At 40.6% G+C, this 26,972-nt stretch overlaps 1 protein-coding gene across 13 annotated transcripts in view; it reads left to right on the top strand.

Moving 5' to 3' along the window:
- Nucleotides 1-26,972, top strand: part of Mtd (TLD domain-containing protein mustard) — a 253,295-nt gene that overhangs the window by 151,566 nt on the left and 74,757 nt on the right. For 10 of the 13 annotated variants that reach the window (XM_076427939.1, XM_076427937.1, XM_076427936.1 and 7 more), the window contains one exon: nt 26,259-26,327. The exons of the other annotated variants lie outside the window; for them this stretch is intronic. In XM_076427939.1, coding sequence (XP_076284054.1) covers nt 26,259-26,327 — 69 coding nt within the window. The remainder of the gene's footprint in view (nt 1-26,258; nt 26,328-26,972) is intronic. 13 annotated transcript variants of the gene reach the window in all.

Here is a 26,972-nt window from a genome sequence, read left to right as displayed (position 1 = left end):
ACTTGCACAAGAAGTGCATTCCGTTTGAAGGCTGAAAAGCAGCACAGCCGACACGAACTTCGTGTTAACCGCTTACGGCGGCTCGTCCGAGGCCTGAAATCCCTTTCCCGCCGTTTCTTACGAAATTCTCTCTTAACCGTATCCCTTGTCGAGAGTCGGTAACTCGGCGTTCAAGTAGCTCGACTTTCTAATGATCGGGTCGGGCGCGGAACAGATATACATAAATGTCCAGTAGATTCGTTCCGCCTGCAATCAGGCTGGCTTACGAGAGCCGCGGCACGCATCATTCGATCGCGGGCGTGTTCTGATTTACAGTCGGAGGTAAAATTAAGCGGACACTCTTTAAAAACCAATAACCATTCTAAAACTGGATCAAACGACTTGAGCTTTCTTTTAGGTGTTAACAGGATCAGTTTGCTAGGTAATAAATATAAAAAAGTTAATTAAAAATCGACATCGGTCGAAATTGCGAAGAACGAAAATAAAGGTCACAATTTTATTTAGATCTACAAAAGGCATATCTTAAATTTTCATTACAGACACAGATCAGAAATTTCTAAATGTAACCTTCACTTTTTTCTTCGACATTCCAAGCAAGAGCAATTTAAATTTCAAAAACATTTTTACAAGCTGGTGGATTTCTTTTTCGAAACAGCTGCGTGTTTTTCATCAAAGAAGGATTGGACAACAGCGGAGAACAATGTTTATTGCATTGCAACACAGTTGTTGATCTAAACGGGTTCCCACGGCGATCACATTGAAAAACTTTGTTACTGCGTTTCTCGAAAATTGTCGCGTCTCGAATTTCAGTGGTTTTCGCACGCTGCGAGTGCAGAAAACCGGCGCGGAGTATTTACGGCAAGGGGCAACGGGTTAAATTCGCGTGTCTCGTTGATATCTCAGATCGGAATATCACCTTATCGTTGCTAATTTCGCGCATAATCGGTCGATCTTATCCGTTCGTTGATTCTACGATCGTCGAAGACGGAGCGAGCGCGTGTTAATACTCTCTGAATGGGGATAAAAGGATCGCGTTGTGCGTGAACGTTGCGATTAACCGACGTCGTCCATTGTGTGTAAATACCGATACGTGCGAACGAATAAATTACCAACGACAGCCTGTAATCCGGATAGATCGTCGTGGCACTGCGACTACGTTAATCAGCCTCCCGTTGTTGTTGTTCCTGCGGAAATGTTTCGTGTCGCGCTTGTTAAACAAACGGACGCGACTTGTTCTTCAGCTACCACGTTCGTAATAAGTCTCGTTGCTTCAGCACCGTGAAAACGTTGCAGGCAGCGGACTTGTTTGGAAGCTCAAACACAACAGAGACCTTCGGCTAACAAGCGTTCCCAATTCTTTTTGTCCGAATTTCTTGGCCCGTCCTTGTGTCAACCACATACGCAACTCCCAAACAATTTAGTTTGATAAGTGCCTATCACGTAAACAATAATTATCGTGCAAGTTTGTTGCCAAAGAGGAAGTGGGATTAAGTGGAACTTCAATTTCTCGGAGTTCTTGTTTCGTTTTTATGACAGCTCAATTAAGGTTTATTATAGCTGCATCTGTTGTGCGAACGTAACTGGACTGCGGATCTTTGTCCACGATGAATACGTTTCCATGGGGAATTTTTTAATCGGGCATTCATTTTAATCGAAATCGTGAGAGAGACCTATAAAATATATTATAACTTCGAGTTTTATGCATTTATGACAAAAATTAATAGAAATGTATATTTTCGAAGCGTTAACTATTATCAAAAGTAGGAATACTTCTGTGTTTAACTCATGTTTCTCGCGATTAACTCAGAACATTTTTATTTCGCGGAGTACGATGTTATAAATGTTTTAGCTTCCGTTAAAAAGAATCGGAAAAACGAGCGGTTTTCACCAAGACATTTCTTTAAGACTGAAATAGAATTCAGGTCCATTATTTCTTACGTGATTTCTCATTCCGGCGTTTTAAAGAGATCATTTTGAAGAAACGATTGGGGCCAACGAGGTACAATTTCCGTAGCCAATTAGAGGGATATCGTTCGATTAAATTGGCGTTCCCGCTGTACCACGGTCCCCATGTTCCGAGAGAGTAATTGCATCGTGGCGAACGATTCTCCCGGATCTTTGGCACCCTTTCAGATGTCACTGTCGTGGGTGAGCGGTCGACAGACGATTCTCTGCCAGACACAACGTCAGCGGGCCAGCTGATGGAACGACTAGGTACTCGTTTGTTTAATATTCCGCGGTAGTGTCGGCCGGAAACGGCGCTTTCCGTTCCCCAGACGGCACTAGATGTTCTTTGAATACGTATACACATCTTGCTAGTCTAATTTACGAACGAAAATAACAGATGTTAGGAGCTCCAATGAGTTGTTTATTATTTTCTCACCCGCGGAAGATGAAACGCGTTCGCTAGTCGATTCAAATATTACACAGTCTGATGCAACGTTACTGTCAGAGCAACTACGGTAATCTCGTCGTATTATGTGGAAACTTCGAGACCGAAATGCCACTTGCACCAGCTAGATAATACTTATCCAGCGATAAAACGTTGTTGTTTTTGATGTTTTTCATCATCTCTTCCATGAAACTTTGACCGACGTGTTTGGGATGAGACCAGAAAAAATCGACAGTCAAAAATTAAGGATGACCTTAAGGATGTTCTGGAGGTACAATGGGAGAAAAAAGTACGAGAAATTCGAAATCCATCAATACATGCCAATGAAAGCCATTCATGAGTATATTTTGCATTAAACTTTTGCGAACACTGTACCCTTTGTAGCTGTATTCAGTGGTCCACACTTGTCGAGTTTCCATGCTAGCGAGAGACAACACGACAAATCTGACGTTTTGTAACAGTTTATAATTTTTTTGCTCTGTAACTGTTTAGTGAATCCTAATAAATTTTGAACATAATTAATTACATAATTTTTACTACATATGGAAAAAAACTGGAGTTTCTAGTTGCGTTTTTTCAAGGTTTAAATAGGGTCTGAAGTGGAATTTTATGAATTCTCCATAAGAAAACGTGTTGAAACGTGCAAACTTTAAGTTGCTATAATTCTTAAACGGTGCAGTGAATCGAACCCGAACTTTGGTAATTGCATTAATTTAGTAAGAATTATATCTTGCCACATGTTCAAAAATTTTGTTACGTTTTTATATACCTCCAGAACATTCTTAAGAGTCCCAGTGAATTCGCTTCCAGGCGATCAAATTCACCCACATTTCTCGTTCGACAGGTATTCGATCGATTCGATCCACGAACTCGATCCGTTCCATTCGAGGCTGCGTCGCAGTTCCTGTTCTGCAGTTTCACAGGGAAAAGTGTAGCCGACAACGGCTATCTGCGGCACGCACTCTGGAGGTTCCAGTCTTTGTCCGCTGGAACGAGTCCTCGCCCCTCGTCCACGTACACACGTTTCAATCCTTTCTTCTCTCATCCGGTTTGGCCGGCATTCCTGGCCAGGTTTTATCTTTGCCAGGCGTTTCTCGATCTCGGGACACGCCTCCGCGGTTCCGGCTTATCGTCGACAATCGGCTGGGTACGGTGCCTGATCGAAATATTAGGTGTGCCAATGAGTTCGGCGGCTTTTTGTCTAACCTGTCGTAACTTCAGTTTAAATTGTACTTTCTCACCGCTGCACAGTGATCGATTCCTCGATTCTAGGTGGACAAAATTCAAATTTTTGTGTTCTCTTGTAGTAATAACGCTTTATTTCTCAGAAATCATGACAAGTGTATAAAAACTACATGAATTTAAACGAATTATATATCATTTATTTAAAATGGACAAATATAACAATTAATTGTAACGTTTGTGAAAATAACATGAATCAAATATTTTATAGTTTTTGTTTAAATACGTGAATAAACAATACACAAAATGGAAAGAATTAATCTTAACTCATATTTAAAAATTAGATAAAGTTCTACAAAAATATAATACAAAATTACAAAATTATAATACGGAATGTGCATGACAAAGGTGGATATTCTAAATTATTCTAAATTATAATTGTCATATGTAATTCTCGCAGTCTGAAGTACATATTCTGTAAACTTTCTATCGTCAATTTCAATACCACATGAAACAGTGGCATACTCCATGTCTTTTCTAAAAAAATGATATGAATGACAAACGGGGCAAAACGGGTCAACGATATTTAGTATCATTGTTTTGAAATAAGTATTCTTCAAAACTATCAAAGAACCAAGTCCCGCCGAGTCCGGGAAAACTAAGTTATACTATTTGACCTCTTCTTAAATAATATTTTTCGTTAACCTGTTGTATATGATTTACACGGCAAAATAAAATTATACCGATATGTAAAAATGAAATACTTACCTTCGCTTACGCGCTCCATTGTTTACATAATAATTTAAATAAACAAACAAGTTATACGATGAAGAAGAATTAGCTTATTTATAATATTTCGCACAGGCAAAACTTTAGCACCGTATTATCATCGTAATAACCACGTGCAATGGACATATTACGTTATATATCGAATAAATTAATGTTCGTGAACAAAATAGAACGGCAGCGAAGATATCTGAAGTTGATCAAACCATTCTGTCCACCTAGAATCGAGGAATCGATCACTGTGCGCTGTCTTGATGGTGTTTTAAGGCGCCGATCTTCTGTCCTCTTCGTACAATCGATATCTTTTCGGCATAAAAAGTTAAGCAGCAATAATCTAGCACGAACAAAGACTTAATGAGAAGGCAAACTGTGAAATTAACGCAGGGGCTCCACGAAGTCCAGACGCGCTGATGCATGCATGGTTTCAGTGTGTACGGCTTCACGCTGGAATTTTCGAGTTTCTTAGAGCGGCGAGCGTCGCGTCGGGGATTGGGAAAAAAGCGAAGAATTCGCGGAGATCGATGAATCCCGCGTGGATCACGTTCGTCTGCGGCGAAGGCGCCCAGCACGATCTACAGAGGAATCAGAGCGTGACGCTGCTGTTACGAGTCGCGACACACGCGTTTCACGCAACCCACTCACGCGCGATGCGTAAGCAGGCTTTTCTCACGGCGCCCCTCCGAGAGACGAAGAGTGAGAGCCAGAGAGAAAGAGAGAGAGACATTCACTCGACGATTCTAAATTGCGCCTACCGGCCACTGAGATTCGACGAGAGGTTCCTCGAATGCTAATTCACTCCTGGACAAATTGCATTCCGTTGGGCTACGCGTTAAAGGCGAATTGATCGCTGACTGGGAAGCGTGCTTGCGTTTAAAATGGATTTTCGTTGCTAGACCGCGCGGATTTTATGCGGTTACACTGAATAGAAATGAGAGGAATGCGCTCGTGTAGAACAAATCGATAGACGATTTTGAACGGTAGGAATTCGGGCGAGGAAAGACCCATTTTTGGCTGGGTATCCCTGCGAGCATGGGAGATGAGGCAGCTCGTGATCGATTCCAAATACTAAGGGTAATCTTCAATAAAATGCTTGCACACATTATTATCTCGTGATGAGGTACGATTGAAACATGATACTGCAGTAATCGGTACAGTTAGCCTACACTGAGAAAAAAAAGTAGTTACTTCAATTACACGCGTGTTATTGTAATTTTTTTACTTCGATGAATATCAATGTATTCTTTTCAATAGTATGAAATTTAGAAGCAAATCGTGATGTATTTCAATTGTCTATCATGAAATGATTGAAAATATTATTCGATTCAATACCGTACATTATTATACGTAATATTTTGTTAAAAAAATTTGAGAAATGTATTGATTTATACTGGAATTGGTTTGAGGCCATATCTTATTTTTTTGAAAACATTGATGTCAAGCTATCCGCTTATATGATTGGCGGAAATGAGTTTTGCTATTGAAATTCAATAGTATTAAATATTGAAATAAGTTCATATGATATTGGCACTATTCCATAGTACATCTTATTGAATCAACATATATTTTTTTTGTTTCGACAGGATTTTTTTCTCAGTGTAGAAATTGTTAAATATAATATCTCTATTTTGCACAAAGATTCGCAGTCTAGTCGCGTGTGTTGACTACCGAGTGATGAAGATAGCCAATGAATCCCTCGAGACTGGTTTTTACGTTTTTAGGGGCGGACAATTTGAGATGTAGGATCACTTTACATATTTTTGTACCACTGTGTCAACTCCTCAGCCCACATATTATAATCTGGCTGTTTGATCTGATCTGGTTGAACTCGATTCGACTTCAACGTAAGCTGACTCAGACCAACTTGATCTTGGTCCAGACCTTACTCAACCCAATCCGGTCCGACCCAAACCGAGGCGACTTGCTTCGAGCTTGTCCAAACACTAGACCAAGCCTATGATACGAAGATTCGATCTTAATACAAATCTACCTCGATTTAATTCGTTTCGATCTCACTAAAAGTACCGTGGTACCTCGGTATACGACCTTAATCCGTTCCTGACGTTTGGACTTATACCGAATAGGACGTATACCAAACCAACCTTTCCCATAATGTAGGAAATTTAATAATAAGAAGGAAACACCGGTGTTAGGAACCAACTTCTTTATTATTCAGTCAAACACGTCCGATGCTGGCTACGATCGCACAAAGAATGCCCTCGAAGACCGCCGCGCATCGGCAGAAGCGGGCCACTCGTCGTGTGCCGCCTTTAGGTGATAAGGTTTTCGTAAACCTCTTCGCCGTCTCTAGAAACCGATCAGGTTCTACTGATAACTAACTAACTCCTATTGATATTATATCTACATTAATAGGGTTGTAAAATAATTTGAACACCATTTAAACACATAAACACGATTACTCCACAATATTAACCATAGTCAACCTGGAAACATTGTCTGCTCGCAGAAGAGTATCCGACCAGAGCTTTATTTTTAATTTAATTAATAACCATATAGACTGTACCTCTCTCCTTATGCAAATCAATTTTTACGCACCTGAACGTGCTTTGAGATCTCGAGCAGGTTTTCAAACACTTAAATGCAAATCCACATATGGATTAACAAATCCTATAAATCGAATTATTGCGAATTCCAACACTCTATATAATAGTATTGACTATTTTAATGGGTCGTTACAAACTTTCAAAAAAAAATTACGCAGGATTAACTCATAATATCAGTACCTTTATACCAATAGTTTTTTTTTTTCTTTTATGCATGTCCTTTCTTAGTAATTTATGTTAAGTCTTTATTCTATTGTAAGTCTTTATTCTATTGTAAATGGACCTCGGTCCGTGCATAATAAATAATAATAAATAATAATAAATAATAATAAATACAAAATGAGATTTTATTATAGATTTCTAAATCTATCTTTATATTTATATCGTAACACATCTGCCATCGCACCAGGCGTACACGCCTTCTGTATCTCGATCGACTGATCATTTTCTTTCATCTCTCCGTGTTGTCTTCGCGGGCTTCAAGATTTTGGTTTGAAGAATGCAACTCGAACATGTCGGAAAAATGATAAAAAAAAGAGTATGCTGAGTAGTCGCCGGTAAGTAACGTGTTAAAGTATAACGAGACGTTACCTTGACGCAGTATACTTTCTCAAGGCTGCGTGCACCGGCGGCACGGCGGGCGTCACTTTCTCAGAGCGTGCATGCAAGCACGCCCTTCGCGAATGGATGTCGCTTTCTCAGGGTACGCGTGCGTGTTCCCCGCGAATAAACGTCACTTTCTTGAAGAGACGTGCACCTGCCTCGTTACGTTTTTAGGGCATGCGCGCCGAGGATCGCAGCGGACCAAAAAGTAACATTCCTCTCTCCAGTAAAACGTTGCTTCCTTCTCCTCTGTAACGCCGAATGTATTTCATCGTTCGTCGAGTACGGCTTCGTTTTCACTCGAGCCTGTGAATTAACTTCAACGTTCACTCTCTACAACATCGTGTTACTTTTACCAACTGAATTATCTCTATTTTTTTTCTTTCTAAGTAGGAGCTCTGTTTCTTGATTCGTCGCGCCTTTCAGCGAAGGAATGCGATTGTTGCAGTTCGCAGTCGCACCAATCGGAACTCCTTTCACGTCACGCGCCTTTCTTTTCGATTCGAAACTAGATCTCGACTCCGTAGATCGTCGCGTGGATTGTCTCGGAGATCGTCGCTCGTAGGCGATTTCTAGATCAAAGGAATTGTTCTCGAAAAAGATTCGCCTCGAACGATCGGACACGGTCTCGCTAAGACGACACGGAGATCCCGTCGCGCTCGCAGGAATGATAATGACAGTAATTGGTACGAAATAGCCAGTTAGCCGGTAATTAGTACATTGTACCGCGGATAATGCACTCTCATTGTCTTCTCAAGATTCTATTCTTTTTCCACAGCCGTCTCGATATTGTCTATTGTTCGCTCTACGCGAGTGTGTCTCGACAACAAAAACCGGAAAGCTATTTGCGGAATTGAAGTACTCGTGTGACGTCCAGCGGGGAAAATCGTTCTGCGTAATGTTTCATCATCATTTTTATTAGGTTGCGGTCGAACGGTCGCTTGGCTCGCTGATTATTTTTCCACTTATGACTTTCGGTGTTTTCTGCTGAATAAGAAGCCAACTATCTTCCAAAGATGTATCAGCTGGAGTTTCGTCGATTGGGAAACGTGTGCAGCGTTAATCGTTTGTCGAATAATTTTTAATAAATTCTCGACTGTGAATCGTAATGTTTACGCGTTAAAAAATCATAGTGATTCACCGTCGGATCGGTGTTGATCAATTGGAAGCGAGACAAAGTAGGAGTTGCATTCAAGCTGGCTGAGAATTTGCGATTCAAATGACGGGAGTCGTTGTCGGAGGTGACCATCCGCACGGATCGATCGATGGATGGATCGCGTAGCGGTGTCCCGAGGATCGAGATTCGCTTCTGGAGAGTCGGAACGAACTCCGATCTCGTATTCGCGGCACATTTCGCGCTCGAAAGCGAGACTTCCGCTTCCAAAAGTGACCTCAAACGGGTACGCTGACCTTCTGTCGATCAACGATCGATCCTCTATCGATCCTCGTCGGCCTGGCGGATCTAGGAAGGGGCCTTGTCGGCCCGGCCGAGGACGAGCTAATTAAAGCCCAGTAATAATCATGAGGGGTTTCCGAGCCCGACTAATCGCCACCGCCGGGTTTTTAATTGTTGCCCCGAGTCACGGTTGACCGGTAATGGACTTGTTGTAACGTTGACAGGATGTCCATCGCGTTCCTTTGATTTAACGCGCTCCGAGAAGAACGGTGTCCATCATTCCTGGCGCCTCCGCGCTGCAATTATTGGATCTGCTCAGTAATCTCACGCTGCCCGATCATTTTCATGCTTCTGCTTCGTAAATGGCTTCTCGGGGAACGCCGCGCGGAGAGACGATCCAGTTGATCCGTTAACCCAGTGGATGCCGAGATAACTGGTCGTCTACGTCTCATTGCATCTTCTGCGAAGTATGCTCTGTTTATATTACGTTCACGTTGGACATGTTTTAGCAGGATTTTCAAGTGACACAGTTTCTTTGCTTCCGGACGTTTCCTTTTACGTTGCTAAATGAAAATTATCAGGAAATTTCTCAAGTATTCGAAGCTTCAACCCTCATACGTTCTTCGGGATGAAGATTTACTTCTGTTTTTAGATACTATCTTCAAGCTACCCTAGTTTCTTTTAACCCTTAAAATGCTGTATACTTTTTGGCTACACTAATAACGATGTGGGGTCCTCAATACAACGATAAAAAAATTATAGAATTGAGAATAAAAAATAGATATGTTTAATATATGTATTTATTGATATAATTATGGTATAAAAACATAAAATTAAATTTTATTCTCTTTACAAAAATACATCAAGATTCTAAACAATAGAATATACTCTTCATTCGTCATGATCCAAGCAACGTACAGTTTTCTTCTCTATTATTTCTACTCTATGATCTTTGTAGATGAACATTCGACATTCTTCACAAAGAATATTTACTTTTCTGTCGCTAGATCTTATTTTATCTATGATCGTATGGGGTGTCCTGGAGACCCCAGTATGTTTATAGCCAAAACAAAATAACAGTAATGTTTTTAGAATAGACAAATCATCCACAATACTTGACGATGAAAAAAGAGAAAGTACATAAAATATGAAAAATTACAAACAATTGCTTACAAAGTTATTAAGGAAAAATACACTCAGCATTTTAAGGGTAAAATCGACAACGAAAATTCGTGCTACGGAGCTTGAGCAATAATAAGAAGAAGCTGTTCTCGCAGTAGAATTCTTCGATAATACACGTGATGCAAATTCGTATTTTTTGACCTGATTTCGGTCGCGTCGATGGACATGATGGACAGCAACAGCGTCTGTCACAGGTGTGATCAGTTTCCCGAACACCTCGATAAACCCTGCAATTAATATCGCGGTGCGTTCGATTCGGTGGCCGGTCGGATATTTACTCAGCCGATTAATCCCGATCGGCGGCGATCGATCGATAGTCAGCCGAGAGGGAGAGAGAGAGAGAACGGGAAAAGGACACTCGCCGGAAATGAACCACCTAATAAGCTGGATTGAGACGTCGATCGATCGTCCGGCCAGAGTATTGTTGTTCGCAGCAGTGGACGGTGTCCCTGATCGATAAGCCGCGGTCGCATCGATTGTATAACGGGCCGCGTTTCGAATTCCATCGTGGATCGCGATCCGCGCGATGAATACCGAAACACTCTGTTTCCAATCAGGATCGTCCTTCGGCCTCGGTGACGCACGCACCTAGAGAGACATTAAATTCTTCATTTGACCCAGCTAATTAACCCTCGTACGCTTCTCCGGATGACAGTTCACCTGTTTACAGGTTTCACATATTTTAGAACGATTGATTTCTGCCTGTGTGTGAGATGTACTTTGAAAAACACCACTACTTACATTGCACTAGACACCTCTGCCGGTTAACCATTTCTGTCAGAAACGTACTTTACTACTATTATACAAGAAGTTTCCAAACTCTCGATATGAATTGTTAGGAACTAATGCCGTGTTTACTCTGACACAAAATGTCAAATATCTCGTGTAGTATTGACATTTCGATGACCTTGGGCTAGTACTTTTATACGTAGGACTTGTATTAACAAGGGATCGATTGGTTTAACAAAAAAAAATAGGGTTGCATTAACGAATAAAGTAAAATTGCACCTGGAGGGTGCATCGGTGTTTCCACATAAAACACAGTTTCCGTAAATATTTATACGGAATAACTGCCTGCAACTGTCATCTGGTAGACTATGTAATCTTGGATCAAGCCATGTTATCCGATGCCGGGTTTATAAGTATAATTTCTATATGGTCTAAGGTTCTGGCTGCTTCGGAAAGAGACGAACGAATTATGTATACCGATTATATCAAGTGCAAGGAGTTGGAAACGGAAACGGATTAACCTGGTAATCTTTCGAGAAATGATTCTCGCGGAACATACGTATAAGGGTCGAAGAAAATTCCTGTATCTAGACGCAGTCCCACGATCAGACTGCCAACAGAAAAATTGTAGGCGGAACACGCGACACGCCGGATACTCTGATGTCCCGCAGAGGGTGAAAGAAACGTGACTGAAATTCACTTCCACGATTTCACGTGTTTTTTTTCTCTCGTTTTCGGAGGACGTTTCGTGCGAGGAATGCGTTTCGAAGGGCGGATCCGTTTAATGGAGAGATAACATTGGTTCTTTCTTTCTCTCTCGACGCGACGAAAAAGTTAGGATCCACGGATACGATGATTTAACACCGGTACGTTTCAATGTTCCGGTGTTTCGGATCGATCGGTGTGATCGGACTGCGGATGTTCATCGTTGGGATTCGAGCTTGTGGACAATGATTTATGAGCGCGGAATTTCAAGAAGAATTTAGTGTCTCTCCGGTCTGTGATTCATCGAGGAAAACGCTCGGCGAAGGCTCTGATAACACTTCATTTTTAGGCTTTCTTCGGGATTGCGGATGCTGAGCGAGGTTTACACGTTCGGAGAATGATTTATGGGCCGGGCAGACAAATAGAAATGTTGTCCTCGGGTTTTGTAAAATGCTCGGCGGAGGACCATTCGTCTCGTGTTGTCCGAGTTTCTCTCCTTAACTCTTCAGGAACTCACTGAATCCGATGGAGTCTCAAACATTGATCGAACACGGTCCGATTATTGAGCACGATACACGTTCATTGTAATTAGCCCGGGGAATTTGTGCATTCATAAGTAAAATCAATGGGAGAATTTCCGAAACAAAATTTGCATCTTACAATTAGTGAAATCATGAACATGCTACGTGCCACGTGTACCACCGATGGTACGCGTTAAATTATCCATTCTAAGCTGACATATTTATTTAATGCGCTAAAAACGTATTTTACAACAAGTCTGACACTTGGCAAGAAAGTAATTTCGGTATTTTAAGGCGAAATGGAACCAAATTTTGTTATTCAATATGTAGCTGTCGTAGCTTTATGAAAATAGCCAATAACTTTATTAAGCTACCAGAAAGATGGCAAAAGATCATCGAACAAAATGGAAAATATTTGATCGATTAAAGTTCATTGCTTAAAGAAGTTTTTATTTCACCTGAAAATGCCGAAATTACTTTCTTGCCAACCCAATAGAATATATCTCCATTAATTTGTTTAATTGTCGAGCAAAACCAGCTCGGCACGGAACGTGTTAACGAACGAATGAAATTTCTGTTTGGCTCCCGTTTCTTACAATTATTGCAGACAAATTTTTATTCGCACAAAGATCCGATGTCCAATTCAAAGAACTATCAATAAATAGTCGACTTGAGCGTCGTCCCTGAAGGGGTGAATCGTACGACAGCTACGTCCACCATTTCCCGATCCTCGTTCTCAGTTATGCTGTCTCATTATTGAAAAATTGCAGTCACTCGGTTATCTCACCGCCTGATGCATTATGTTAAATAGGTCTAGGCCAAGTGCGTATTCAGTACGCGCGGTATCTTCGAAACGATCGAACCGCGTCACGTGTTTCTAATAACGGCGGGGACTTCTATGCTAGCCGAGGTGTGCTGTGCTGTATTATTGCTATTTTTATTATATTTAGACGGGGCACACCCCGCGCCTGAAGTTATAAACAAGACAATTTGTCGATTGCGAGAAATATGAAAGCAATTTAGTTATGAGTTATCGTTGATGGGATTCATAGTTCCTGGATAAAATAGCCATAATCCTCGTCGGGGATTACGACGGCTGGCGAAGAAAGGGACACTCGTGTAATCGATCGGTAATTGGCGGGTGGGGAAGATTGATTTATCGTGGAATAAAATATCGCATATTCCGCAAAGTGTCGTCGGTCCCAAGGACTTTCACATGCGAAATGCGACAGAAACTTCCATTACGCCGGCAGTAAGGACTTGCCGGCGTTGTGGGAAGTATTACAAGAGACACGCGGCAGATGTATATTCTTTATTGCAGACGAACCTCTTGGCGACTGTGTACAAGGTAATAACGCGTGACTGGAATAATAAAAGGCTCGATTGATCGGTTACCTGCAGAACAAATCGCGACGAGCGTCTATCTTGCACTCTTAATGGAGTAAATCATAAAACCGTTCGTTCGAACATGGTGTTCGAACGTTCGTCGAAATCCGATTGATTAAATTGGAACACATACAATAAATTAAGTTTAGAAATCTAATGATTAGTGGCTATGATAGATGAAGAATAAGAGGAGGAATAAGTAGAAGAAGTAAAGGAAGTACATAGCAGACTAATGCGCGTGAAATTACGATACATTCAGAGCGTGAACGAGACAGGAAGATTATAACAGATGGACAGCAGTAATACATTGGGAGACGAGTGCAATAGATTAAGTGTACGAATAAGATAGGACGAGAGCATAATAGATTAAGTGTAGGAACAAAAGATTAGTATAAAGAGGCATGAATGAAGGGTTAAACGACCACGGTATCAACGTACGGAAGATCAGAGAGACAGGCGTATACGTAGAGTTAAAGACAGACAATGACGAGTAGAATTTCCGGGTTTGAATCCGGAAACATTTCTGCGAGTAGCTCGGAACGAGGATGTTCCTCTCGCGGCGATGACCGGTAGTCAAAATACATTTCACTTGAAAGACAGAAGGTAAATTGTTTCTTTTTTTTTTATAGCGGTGAATAAAGCCGAGCCAGTTGATTTAGAGGATATCGTTGTCTCCGAGAGCACTCGCGATAAAACGGCCAGGCTGGGACGGGCAGGGCTTATATCGTCGGAAAGTTTCGCAAGCAAAGTTCCCTTTTGCTTGAGACGCAAGCTTTTAATTAAAATTTAGGCTCCGTTAGACCCGGCTTGAGCAGCGGTTGACACTGGAGGTCTGGCGCGAGCGTATTCGGTAAAATTTCTGCTCTTGATGCTCACTTTGAGGGAAAACGAGCCTTCGGTTGTTTACGATCGGGCGAAACCGTGCTTCCTCTCTGCGAGTCCCTGATTAAACACTGAGTGAAATTTAATATTGAGTGATAATTTAAAGGAAAGCTTCAATTTAGCAACGCGCGGCGGATTTTCAGAGCGAAATTAACCGTGATGGAATAGTTCCTGAACAGGGGGAAGAGAGACGTCTGAAAAATCAAGAGCTCATCGACTGTTAAGGGGATAGACTCGTTTTTCTAGGATCGCAAGGGTACGGGATGCTTCGCATTTCTCGATAATGCAAAGATGGGGTTTTTCAGTAGTCAAAAGCGCTAGATAAAAGATCAATCTAGGCCGTGATCGCCCTTAAAAGTCCTATTTTTACGTTGACGAAGCGTAATTTGCATTATTCGGTAGCTATATGCTGCCAAATAATGCAAATTACAGCTTCTAAACATAAAAATAGGACTTTTGAAGGGGATCGCCGTCTAGATTGATCTTTTATCTAGCGCTTTTGTCTACGAGAAAACCCCACCTTTGCAATATCGCGGAATGAGAAGGCGCATAAAGTTACCATGCTAAGAAAATACAAAGGCTTCAAGGGTCAATTTCACTCCTGAAAGAGGTTCCTATTGGCTAAGAAATTATCTCTCGCATAATCCATCATGGTAAACGCGCGCACAACGGGCGTCCGCGACAAAACGTTCGAATCCGTAGGACGCATCTATCGATAATCTTTCACCTGAAAAATGACCTGTATCAGGAAAAATGTACGTTCTCCCGAGTGACTGACAAATAGCGAACACATCTACTCGCATTTGTCAAGCAAGACTACGCCGGAACGATGACTAGAGCTCGCATGAACGCGTCGAAGACAGATAAGAAAAGAAATCGCGCAAAGCGTTGATTTACAGCAACGATTTAGTCACGTTCCGGTTACAGTTCGATAAAATATTATGCAGTTCTCGTTTCTGGGGACGATATTTTAAAGGATCGTGACTGGAACGTGACCAAGTCATGACTGGACCGCTACTGTAAATCAAGTTCGCCGATCCGGTCTTTGTTCGCATATGGTTGCAGCCAATGTTCTTGCACGTAGAGCATTTGCACTTCCGGTAGTTATCTTGTTGCGAGAAGCGTTAAACGAGACCATAACTCGTTACTTGTAATTCTTGTTCCATGAAAATGATTAAAAATTGGGCGAGCTTGCTAACATTCTGCACTTCTGATCCTTAAAACGTCATCGAGAAGCGATAAATTTGATTTTAATACTTGTTTAATGAAACTTATTACAGCTTAAGAGAGCTCGCTGAAAAGTAGCGAAATTTGCTAACAATTAATAAAATTGGCTAGAAGATAATGAAGTCTGCTGTCACTAAATAAAGATCGTTCGAAATGATAATTGATAACAGTTTGGTAACAATGAATAAAGTTCATCAAAAATTAATATAGCTTCCTAAAACGAGCGAAGATTGTTAAAAATTAATGTAGCTTGTTAACAATTAGCGAACCTAGCTCAATTGGTAAATATTGCAGAAATTTGGCGAACCTGATAAGCAATTAATAAAGCTCCTTCAAAATGAGATAACTCATTCAAAGTTTATACACAAAACCGTGAAGTTTCCTGAATATAAGTGTAGCTCGCTAATCGCATACGCATGTCCGCGTTTCATTCATATCCCCGTGCGTAATAAATTTATGAGATTCCGTCGACTAGAATATGGACAAATTTTCAGTCGCAGTTCCGAGGAGCCGATCCCCTCTAAAAAGTCTCTCGTCCATTGTTTGAACACTGTTTTTGCGAAACGTCTGGGAAGACCATGAACGCAGGTGTCGCAGGAAATTTCGAAACAGTCCAGGCCGGCTTAAGCTCGTTTCTCACCGGCGTTTAACGCGCTCGACGTTTTTCCACGCCAACAAAAGAAAACGACTGCGTTGCGCGAAATGCTCATTTGACTGCGTGCAATCTATCGAGGCGATCTTTGAACATCGTTAGCGTCAACGTTGTGCAACACGTGCAATGTCCTCACGGTCTCGGGACTGAGTCGAACTCGGCTTGAAGCGCTGCCCCAAACTTGCCAAAATGTTGCAAGTGAGTTTATGTAACTCGGAAGCCACGCGTTTGTTATTTGCATTAACTAAATCAATCTTATTTCAATAAATCTTTGATGATGGCTGGGTAAATTCTGTTGATCTTTTGACTGGCTCAAATTAAACTCACCCATGTTTGTCGCGAATGCATGAAATCCGCAGTCTAGCGATGACGGTGGTGGCGAACGTGTTAAAGTGTGGTTTAGCTATTGAAGTGAATTGCCGGTTGGACGACTCGGTGGCGCGCAACGTCGGTGGGAACGAACCTTTAAGCGCACCGGTGCACACGGACCCACCTTTCTCCCTTCCGATAGAAGTCGCCGCGAATTCTCTCCTCTACCTTGTACGACGCGTCGTGTCGCGTTGCTTGAAAACCCGTTTTCCGTCGCGAACACACGCACAGCCATCAGGCTCACCGATCCATTCACGGACGCAGGTTATCAGCCGGCGATATCTGCGAAATTGTCGGATGATAAATGCCCACCTAGCCAGGAAAAGAAGGAATCACGCTTTCACGCCTCCCAGTTCCATTGATTGTCGCCTAATGACTCCTGGGCAATTTTCCTGATCTATCGACCCAACGCGAAATCACCGGAATTTAGATCAGAGCTAAGCTATTATCGGACGGATCTTTGTCACAAAATAAACATTGTTCTCATTAATCGCAGGACACAGGAACCACACAAAAGTTTATTCCTCTCCTTGACTGAGAGACAAGTACAGTATTTTATTGATAAATGTTCCAAATGTCTGGCCGACAATTGTCCCAGAACAATCCCCACTCCTGCGGGGTGTACCTCCTTTGGGGGCCAAGAAGCTCCAGAGGCCGCGGTCGCCGAGAAGTATGACATCATACGGCTCGGGTATATCGGTGAGACCACACTAATCCAATGACAGAACTTGTTTATTTTTTATTATTTTTTTATGGAACTTTCACCAATATATTCGTGGCATTTTTCTAATGAAAATGATACCAAATATGATATAATTCCGATAATATTGACTTGTTTAATGAACGATGAAAGTTTCGAACGCAAGGAGGAACAGCGTATGGGAAGTTCTTTGAACTGTGCCGGCGCACCGCGACTCTCCGCGTTCCTTTCTTTCCCATAGGCTGTCCTTCTTTGCGTCGAAAACTTTCATCGTTCATTACACGAATAAATATAATTGTGGAATTATATCATATCGCGGCCTGAATGTAAGAACTAGGTACATAACTTGAAATTTGGACATTTCGAGTTATCTACTTCGTATTAAAGAAGAAATCAAGTAGAATTTAATGTAAAAACTGGGTATATAACCTATTAAAGTAATCTACGACATCTAGTGAGCAGTGTTCAAAGTAGATAAAAAATAAATACAGATTTCTATTTACGTTATAAATGGGCAACTCGACTTTTAAAAAAAATTTTTTTATCCAAAATGATGTTTTTCATGTATTGTTCCACTTAAAATAAAGAAATGTAAGCATATATTGATTTGATTATTCTCTAAAATAAGGAATTGTATGATATGTCACCTAGTCCTTACATTCAGGCGGCGATATATTTGGTCACATTTTCATTAGAAAAATGCTACGAATATATTGGTCAAAGTCCCATCAATAAATAATGAAATATAAAGAAGTTTTGTTATTGGATTAGTTATGTTTAGACTTCTCGGTGAGACCGAGGCCTCTCGGGCTCCGCTGTCCTTTTCTACGTTCGGCAAAACTCAAAAAATAATATCCCTGGCGGATAATTGTCCCTGGGCAGACCCGTGTTGGGGACAATTATCGATAAAATACTGTAGAATGGAAGTAACAAGAACGTCGTCGAATTAAAAGTTACAGAACAGTGACAGCGAAGAAAACTGACGAGTCGCTTCGTCTTCCCCGGTTAAAAGGTTAAAGAACATGTATTACACAGAACAAGCTCCGAGTAAGTATTTCGCCCACGTGAATACGAAAGACGACAGCTGAAAAGAGTACGTGTCGAACATGTTTTCCGGGGTTCTATATTCTGTGTAAGTTTCATCAAAGTTTAGAGAGGACTTGGCCGGGATGAGCGTTGGAAAATTCAGTTGGACCGTTCCAATCATCGCGTCGCGGTGTGCGTTGGCGTCATTGAAACGGCGGAGAGCTATCCCCGGCCCTCAATTTTTACGGCGCACAGTGCGTCGGCCAAGAGGGCAAAAATAAAAAAATCATTATTTTTAAGATGTATATCTGTTTACATGAATCTATTTTAAAAATACCATTTATTCATGAACATTCGCCAGAAAAAAAAACTGAACATCGATTGAAAAAAAAACATGTTCGTTCCGTCATAATCCGACACGCCAATTTTTCTTGTGTTATAACCTCAAGTACGCGCACCTTTAGAAAACGTTATACAACATATTGAAAAGCCAAAAATAGAATAATTTGCGATGGATCATTTAGTTCAAGGTGTGTACTAATTATTTTGGCTCCCTAGCGGTTTTTACGATTACTATTTATCGTATTTTATTGATTCAAAGTGACCGTTTGTTAAAACGCGAAATCGAAAATTCTTACAACTTTAACCAAGTTTTTCTCAAAAAAGCTAAAACATGTCTTGTGATTTTTGCTGGAAAATATTCGTAGGACTATTCTTTACCGAATTCTATAAAAATTTTCTGCTCCTGTGCTTGCTCCCCTAATTTAAAAAAATATTTATTTAGGAAGACACCCAGAAACCACGTACGCACAAATTTTCGTGAAATGGCTATTATTATCATTATTATTTATTATAAAATCGTACGAAAATAAACACGTTGCTAAACAGTCGATTTTGACTTTTGACTTTTGTTTCACTTGTAGTAATACATATAATCAATACCACTGTAGACTGTACGCCAACTTTGGATGCATATATCTTGACAACGGTTTATGCAAAAATAATGTTTTTGTAGTGTTTTGAAAATGTTTTAACCTCACCTATTAGAATACATAATCAAAAATGTACATTACCGTATGAAATTTTAAAAGTGACCTTCATGGAGCTTCTCAAGATTACAACAATACCAAACAAATACAATCATATAGTCCTCCTTTATACCCTATAACTTTTATTTGAAACATTTTTTTATATGACTTATAGTTTTTAAGATATGGAATTTTGTCCAAAAAACGGGCATTCCGACGCACTGTGCGGCGGGCGTATCTTGCTGAACGTAGCGTAGGTCGCTCGGAATATTTACTTGAGCGTATAAACACGACCGAGCAGATGTTACCCAGTGGCCGCTATGACATTGCATTATCGTAACGCGTAGATGGCCCGCGCCGCGGTCCGAAAGCGGGCGACTCTATCGATCGTCACCAGGCTGAGATAACGCCCTGGCGACAGTCCAAATTGAACAGGCGATGAGAGGAAGGGGGAAACCGAGAGGAAGGAAGAAGAGGGAGAAAGAGATCGCGTAAAAATATGATAATCGGTCAATAAAACGGAGCTCGGCTTCACATCAGCGTGTCTCGTCATCTGCTTCCAGTCCTCTCCATCAGCCCGCCCGTATCCCAGCCGATTCTTCTCCTGTCGTGGATCTAGAAACTGAAAAATACGGTTTTATGATGATTCAAGGGGACCGATCAGGGACATAACTTATCCCGCGACGCGACGCGCCGATTGAAAAATACGTGATTCAATCTATTTCCGCGCGCCGTCGACGTAATGGAATTAATTCCGAGGTGCACGTCCGGAATGCGGAAAAGTATGCGTTTTGTCATCGAGTGCCATCTAATGACAAATTTCTCTATTGAATCTGTCAACAGCTGTTCGTCCCGCGTCTAGAAAAATGGTCCCATTACGAATGCATTCAGCTGTACATGTCGCCAGAATTAAAGAATCGCTAAATCTCGGATGAAAAATTGTTCAATTTGACTGACATCGTCAATTCGTCCCGCGCTACATTGTAACGTTGTTAAAATGTCGGTTCCGTGGAAATACGTGAGAAGAATCGACGTTTAGAAATTTCCCAGTTACGTACCCCAGGGCGTTCGGAAAAATTGTGAAACGCAGGCAACGCAGTTATTATCGCCGAGCTGCGGGATGAAGCGATCGACAACGGACCAGAGTACGAGATCGACTAAAGTATTAACCGTGTCGGAACGATGCATAAACCAACGACGCGTTTTCAGTTTATGGCGCTGCCGAATTGCCCGTGCAACAGTTGGAATTGCTGCCATAACGTTTACGCGGCTACCGGAACGTCGGAACTAAAATTTAGCTGTTCGTTTGGCTGAACTATCAAATTTTCATAGCGACATATTGGGACTTCTTATAGAGAACACAAACAGCGAAATTCTCTGAAGCGTATAGTGTTTGGTTTCTCAATGCCTAATCATCGGTTGTTGTGACAATCGATTTCGGATGTCGAGATCGTTTAGATGTTCAGATATTCGCCTAGAGATTAGAGGGTTTTTAGAATTGAAGGCTCGAAGTACTTGATAGCGAATTGAGAAGCTTAGCAGTGAGAGGATCGTTGATTCATGGAACTTGATACCGGTTTCCAGAGATTTGTAGAAGATGATACTAATGGCTTGAGGTCTTTAGGACGCGATACTTGTGAACTGGGGTTCATAGAAGGCATTCGCGATAAGCTATGACTCGTCGGAAATACTACCGTTGGTGTAAAACTTGTGAAAAGCACTGATGTAGTTCTAATAATCGTACGAAATGCTAATGATGACCTAGGATTCATTGAAGATACTACTGTTGAGTAAAGTTATAGCATCAACAGAAAGCTACGTTCATGTCGGTGATATACATGATGTACATGATGCGCAACTTTCAATCGCTTCAACATTGCGTTATTTATACAAGGGTGTCCCAAAATTCACGCAAGAAGTAATTTTGATAGAAAACACAGGTTTTTAATTAAAAATTGTGAATTTTTTATTGATTCATAAAGTATGGAATAGCATATCGAGTAAATGGCCTCCACGGCTTTGCTGTGGATGTGGCTGAATTTCGTTGATACAGCGTTGAATCTTCTCCTTCAAGGCGTAGGTGGTCGTGGGCGTGTTGGCATAAACCTTAGAGTTCAAAAAACCCCAAAGAAAAAAATCCAACGGTGTTAAACCGCATGATCTGGGCGGCCAATTCTGATCACCAATGCGGGAAATTACACGACTATTGAATTGTTTCTCGGGCTGTCATTATTTTTAAAATATTGCTTAACAATGAAAACGCGTTGTTCTTTCGTGTAGCAGTCCATTTTTAATAACCCTGAACTGTCAGCTGTCACTCCGTCTTTTTTTCCGTTGGCAACACTTTACCGCACAAATGGCGCAAAATTTAAATCTTACGTGAATTTTGGGACACCTTTTACAAGGGTAAATATGGGTAGCGAAAAAAGCCGTGCTTTCTCGCTTTGCGAGTGTAAAATTGGAAATGCATCAGCGAAGAAAGTTTTATCTCACTAAACTTCATTGCAAACAGCAACTTCAAGAATCATGCCGACGTGAAAATGGCAATGAACTCATCTGTGGCGAGTAGAATTTGAGATCATTGCAATAAAGGGATGAAGACTCTTGAAAGACAGTAGCGTTTCGATCCCTCACGATGTATGCGCAATATTAGGTGGGATAGTGACGACCAATATCGCGTACAACGAATCCAAGGTCGTCAGTACTCTCTCCTTCGAGTTCAGGTCCATCAATAAATATGTCCGTCACAGTGAAGGGCATTAGTATCGTATTCAGACAGCTCTCGCGTGTCTAAACTCTGAATCCGTTTCGCACCGACAGCACCTATGTACCAATAGCAACCTAATCTACAAACTTGATTCTACTCGACGCTGCATTGGCAATCGCCCCCGTTTATATTTAATATTCTGTCATCGGCGCCCCACACATGTCTAATGAAACATCTACTTGATTCGAAGACGTATTGACTCGCATTAATATTCAGACGCTCTATTCGAACCATACAACTTGGATTTCTTTTTTAAGTTAGAGCATTTGATCTTGGGAAAAAAAGCAATTGGTCGGAACTGCTGAAAAAATACTGAAAGTTGTTTTTTACAATTTGTTTATGGGAGCCTACATTGAAATTCTTAAAAATTCGTTTAGTGTATTATCGATCAACCCTTAACGCTCCGTTTATTGTGTGAACACATGTTAGATGTTCTCCATGGCGGAGCCAATGGAGCGTTAAGGGTGAAAACTGGTCAGATTATCCGAGTTTCTCCGTATTTTGACGATATCGACTGAAAAATTCAGGCGGTTCGGTGCGGTGAAGCGGTGAAATCCCGCCGAAATGTTTGCAAACATGCTCCCGGGGAAGGCCAGCGGACGTATCGTATTTTCGTTAACCATCCATCCAATAGATCAGCTCCGGAGTCGCATTTATTATGTATTTATATCTCCGGCGACCACCACGTGCGCTCACCACAGCGCGGCTTATTGATTCTATCTCTGCACTTAATATTTATAGACCGGTGAAATATTGCCGCGTGTTCCTACACACTTCCCGTTTACGTCGGGAATGCGCACCGCACAACTTCCTCCTCAACTATTTACAATGCCGACGTGTATCCACACATCAACCCTAGCACTGCTAAGGGAGAATCACTAAGAAAAGGAAAACCTTTAACGCTAAACCTACCACGACGGGTCAAATGACCCATTTTAGATTTTTTTATTTAACTATTATTGAAATTATAAGATGATACTGGCTCCAGTATATACAGAGTGTCTCAGCTGAGGGAGGCCACCTAAATATCTGCTTTATTTTTAATGACACAAAACATATTTATGGCATAATTTAAACGATATCGAAGGAGAAATATCATAGAAGAACAATTTCTTTTGTCCGGTTATTTTTTAATTGTTTTTTTCTAGGTCATCGTTATTTTTTATCAGGAAAACTTATTTCTTTTTATTCCATCTTATAGCGACTGAAAAAATACATTTGAATATGCTTAAGTCATTAAACAAGATGGAATAAAAAAAAGATAAGTTTTCCCGATAAAATATAGGGAGGACAATTGTTCTTCCATGATATTCCTCCTTCGATACCATTTAAATTATGCCAAAAATATTTTTTTTTGTGCCATTAAAAATAAAGGAAGGCCTCCTTCAGCTTGGACACCCTGTATATTATAGTAAAAATCACACAAAATATAAATAAATTTAATCTCTTCACTTCAATTTTTAGTCACTTTTAATGTTCGGTAGGTTTAGTTGATTTCTCGGTTATTTACTTTCTGTAAAAAATTCTCCAAAATTTCTTTTTTCGTACATCTTTATATCCAAAATTGTCGTTGCTATATGTAAAAGACACCGTCTATAACTACACAGACATTTCTACTGAATTATTCTACTTTAAAAATAACTTTTACCAAATTCCTTTCACGTTTCTGAAAAAAATTTGGTTGAAACATAAACGCAGTAGCGGAGCCATAAGTAAGTACTTACGTGCGTGCTTGCATGTCTGTGTACGCGCCATAAATATAATATGAAAAGTGACCGAAATATGTAACATCGCGAGTAGCCTAACTATTTTCGGATCGGGAACACGGATTTTTAATCCGTTGACACAGAGCACACGTGTCCGGCGTATAAGAACGAGAACCGATTGTTTGTTGATTCTCGCAGCGAAGTAGTCCCGGGATTTTCGTTTATTTTCCTCCATTGTTGTGGCATGTCTCGTGTCGGCCGATTATTTCAATCGCTCTGCACGGGGCGCCATGCCAAACGTGACACTTCTCCGCTGCCCGAAAATACAGTTCACATTCACACATCTACGCAGCGACACATTTTAGAAATTCTTCGCTGAGAATTTCATTTTGCTCCGGTATGCTGGCACGAGTTTCGACGTGCCTGAATCTTTCCTTCTTATGCAGGCTTCACACTGGGCGCAACTGCTCGCGAACAGTTCTACTCAGTGTGACATTCTTGAGGGAGTAGACTTATTTCCAGGATTGATGAAGTTGGGCGTTTTCAGGTCGCCAAAAGGTCCTATTTTTACGTTTACGAGGCGTAATTTGTATTATTCGGCAGCGTGTAGCTGTCCAGCTTTATGAATTTAGCTACACGCGCAGCTATATGCATCCGAATAATGAAAATTACGCCTCGTAAACGTAAAAATAGGACTTTCGAGGGCGATTGCGGCCTAGATCGATCTCTTATCTAGCGTTCTTGATTACTGAAAAACCCCACCTTTGTATTAATTATCAAGAAATAAGAACGCGCAACCCGCACCCTTGCAATCCTGGAAAAACAAGTCTACCCCTTAAGCCATGGCCACAGTGAAGCAACATTGAGCGACTTTCTGTAGCCTCTTGTTGCCCTCATTCTTTTATCTAACAAAAGCAGCGACTTTTTCAAGATACATGTAACGTCAACTAAAAGTTGCTCGCTGATGCTTCAATGTGGACGTAGCTTTATGTTCTCTTTTCAGTCAAACATTCAGTCGTATTCGTTTAGTATGTTGCAACAGGGTGGAGCACATTTCACTTGAAATAAGAAGACAAATACTCATTTAAAATAATGAATTATTATATTTTATTTTGTTCAATTTTTGGATAATTGAGGTCCTAGAGTATTTACTTCGAATACGTGAGATCTACGGTTTGGATAACTGCCGCATAAATGATGTATACGTAGTGCTGAATAGGATATATCGTTATACATGCGTGTAGTAGAAACAAAAATATCTTTACGCGACATCTGTGAACTTACAACGGAACTACTGCATTTTCAGCATGAAGAGGGCGTCATAAAAGTTACTTACCTATACGATTTGTGCTCACACACACTGAATACGATCTAGTATTCCAAGAAACATATGTATATTCGGTACCTTAAAAAATCCTCGTCCACAAAGGGTTAAAACATTTTCACACGTGCAATTGAGGCGGCGCATCTGTACCGGCACAGATTCAAACCGGCGCTAATTTGCTCCCGACGCTTTAATTCGATTGCCGAGCTGTCCTGACGAGTTCGCTCGTTACCATGGATTTGCATTCAGTCGAACGATTACGTCTATTTTCTAGGAACCCGTGGTGTTGATGTTTGCAAGTAGAAACCAAATTCTAGAAAGGCAATCCTGTCTACGAGGATACTTTTGTCTATTACAATACGAAAGAACGTTTTCGAATGTATAGCTCCGTATCGATGCGTGTTAATTGCATGGTGTTTCTGAGAGAATGTTGTTTCTCAGCTGTTTTTCAGTTGATAGGCTAGCTCGCTGATTTGATCGCTTTTTATTAATTATACCTTATTTCGGTTGAATTATTTTCGGGGAAAAGTGAATTGACAAAGTGATTTTTTTCGAACTTATTGTATAATTGTGAAAACTATTTGCTTTTTTTACATTGCAAGCTAAACATATAAGATTACATATGTATATTGAATCAGCAATTTAATCCAGAAAATAATGTTACACCTGCTGATACAAGATAATAATGCTACAACTATTGGGTTGGCAAGAAAGTAATTTCGGTATTTTAACGTGAAATAAAACAGAATTTCTTTATTCAAGCGATGAACTTTAATCAATAAACTATTTTCTTATTTATCCTTTTTGGCAAAAGTCATCGAACAAAAGGGAAAATATCTTATTCATTAAAGTTCATTGCCGGAATAAAAAAAATTGTGCTCTATTTCACCTTAAAATATCGAAATTACTTTCTTGCCAACCCAAGGAATCATCAATCAATAATATCATGTAATACGTATTGTATTGAAAAATAATTTGCTCATGAAAGAGTTAAAATTGGTTGATAAAAAAGTTCAGTTTTCTCCGAACACACGAGACTTTATTATTTAATATATCGTAATTAAGTTTACTTTTATTTTGCACGTAGATGCATGTACTCACTGCTGTTGTTTTGGATTGTTTGTCGCATCCTAGGTCCAGGCGTATGTCCCAGGATGTCACGCACTCAAGATCCACCGACAACCTCACTTCGTCTTATTTCAGGTAAGTAGAACATTGTTCTAAGAACAATAATCAATAGGTTACCCCCTGCAAGAAGAAAAAACATTAGGAACAGTCTGTGACAGTAACATTCGGACACATTAAAAAAGGCGACAACTTTTTTATCGGACCAAACAACTTTAATATTATTAGCTGTTAGAAGTGTTAGCTGACGTAGACAATTTTTCTTTTTAATTGCAATTGGTCAGAATTGTGGAGAAAACTTTGAAGGTTGCTTTTTACAACTTCATATATACTAATTGTTACAGGAATTTGTTATTTGTCCAAGCAGATCCTGGACATACATGTTCACATAAAAACTGATAAACAATTAACAAGAAAATCTGCATTTCAATCGACTGGAAACATACAATCCAAAAAAATTTTGTGGATCATTATATGAATCATTCGAGATAAAAAATTCGTGTTAACTATTTTTCAAACTATGTCGCACTAAAATTATATGAAAATCGGAGTGTTACATGTGGATAGAGTGTCCGTTGTTAGTCGCCCAATCAAGAGTCACCTAATGTAAACCCGGCTTAAACCGTGAAGTGCGCGTAAAACGGAATAAACTCGAAAAACTCTCGGCTGACGATGCAAGAAACATGACTTGTTGCGGCGCCAGGTGGTTGGTTCGCGGCCCAT

This window comes from Lasioglossum baleicum, chromosome 7, assembly GCF_051020765.1.
Source record: "Lasioglossum baleicum chromosome 7, iyLasBale1, whole genome shotgun sequence".
Taxonomy (NCBI): domain Eukaryota; kingdom Metazoa; phylum Arthropoda; class Insecta; order Hymenoptera; family Halictidae; genus Lasioglossum; species Lasioglossum baleicum.
This window is presented reverse-complemented; position numbering and strand designations above follow the sequence as displayed.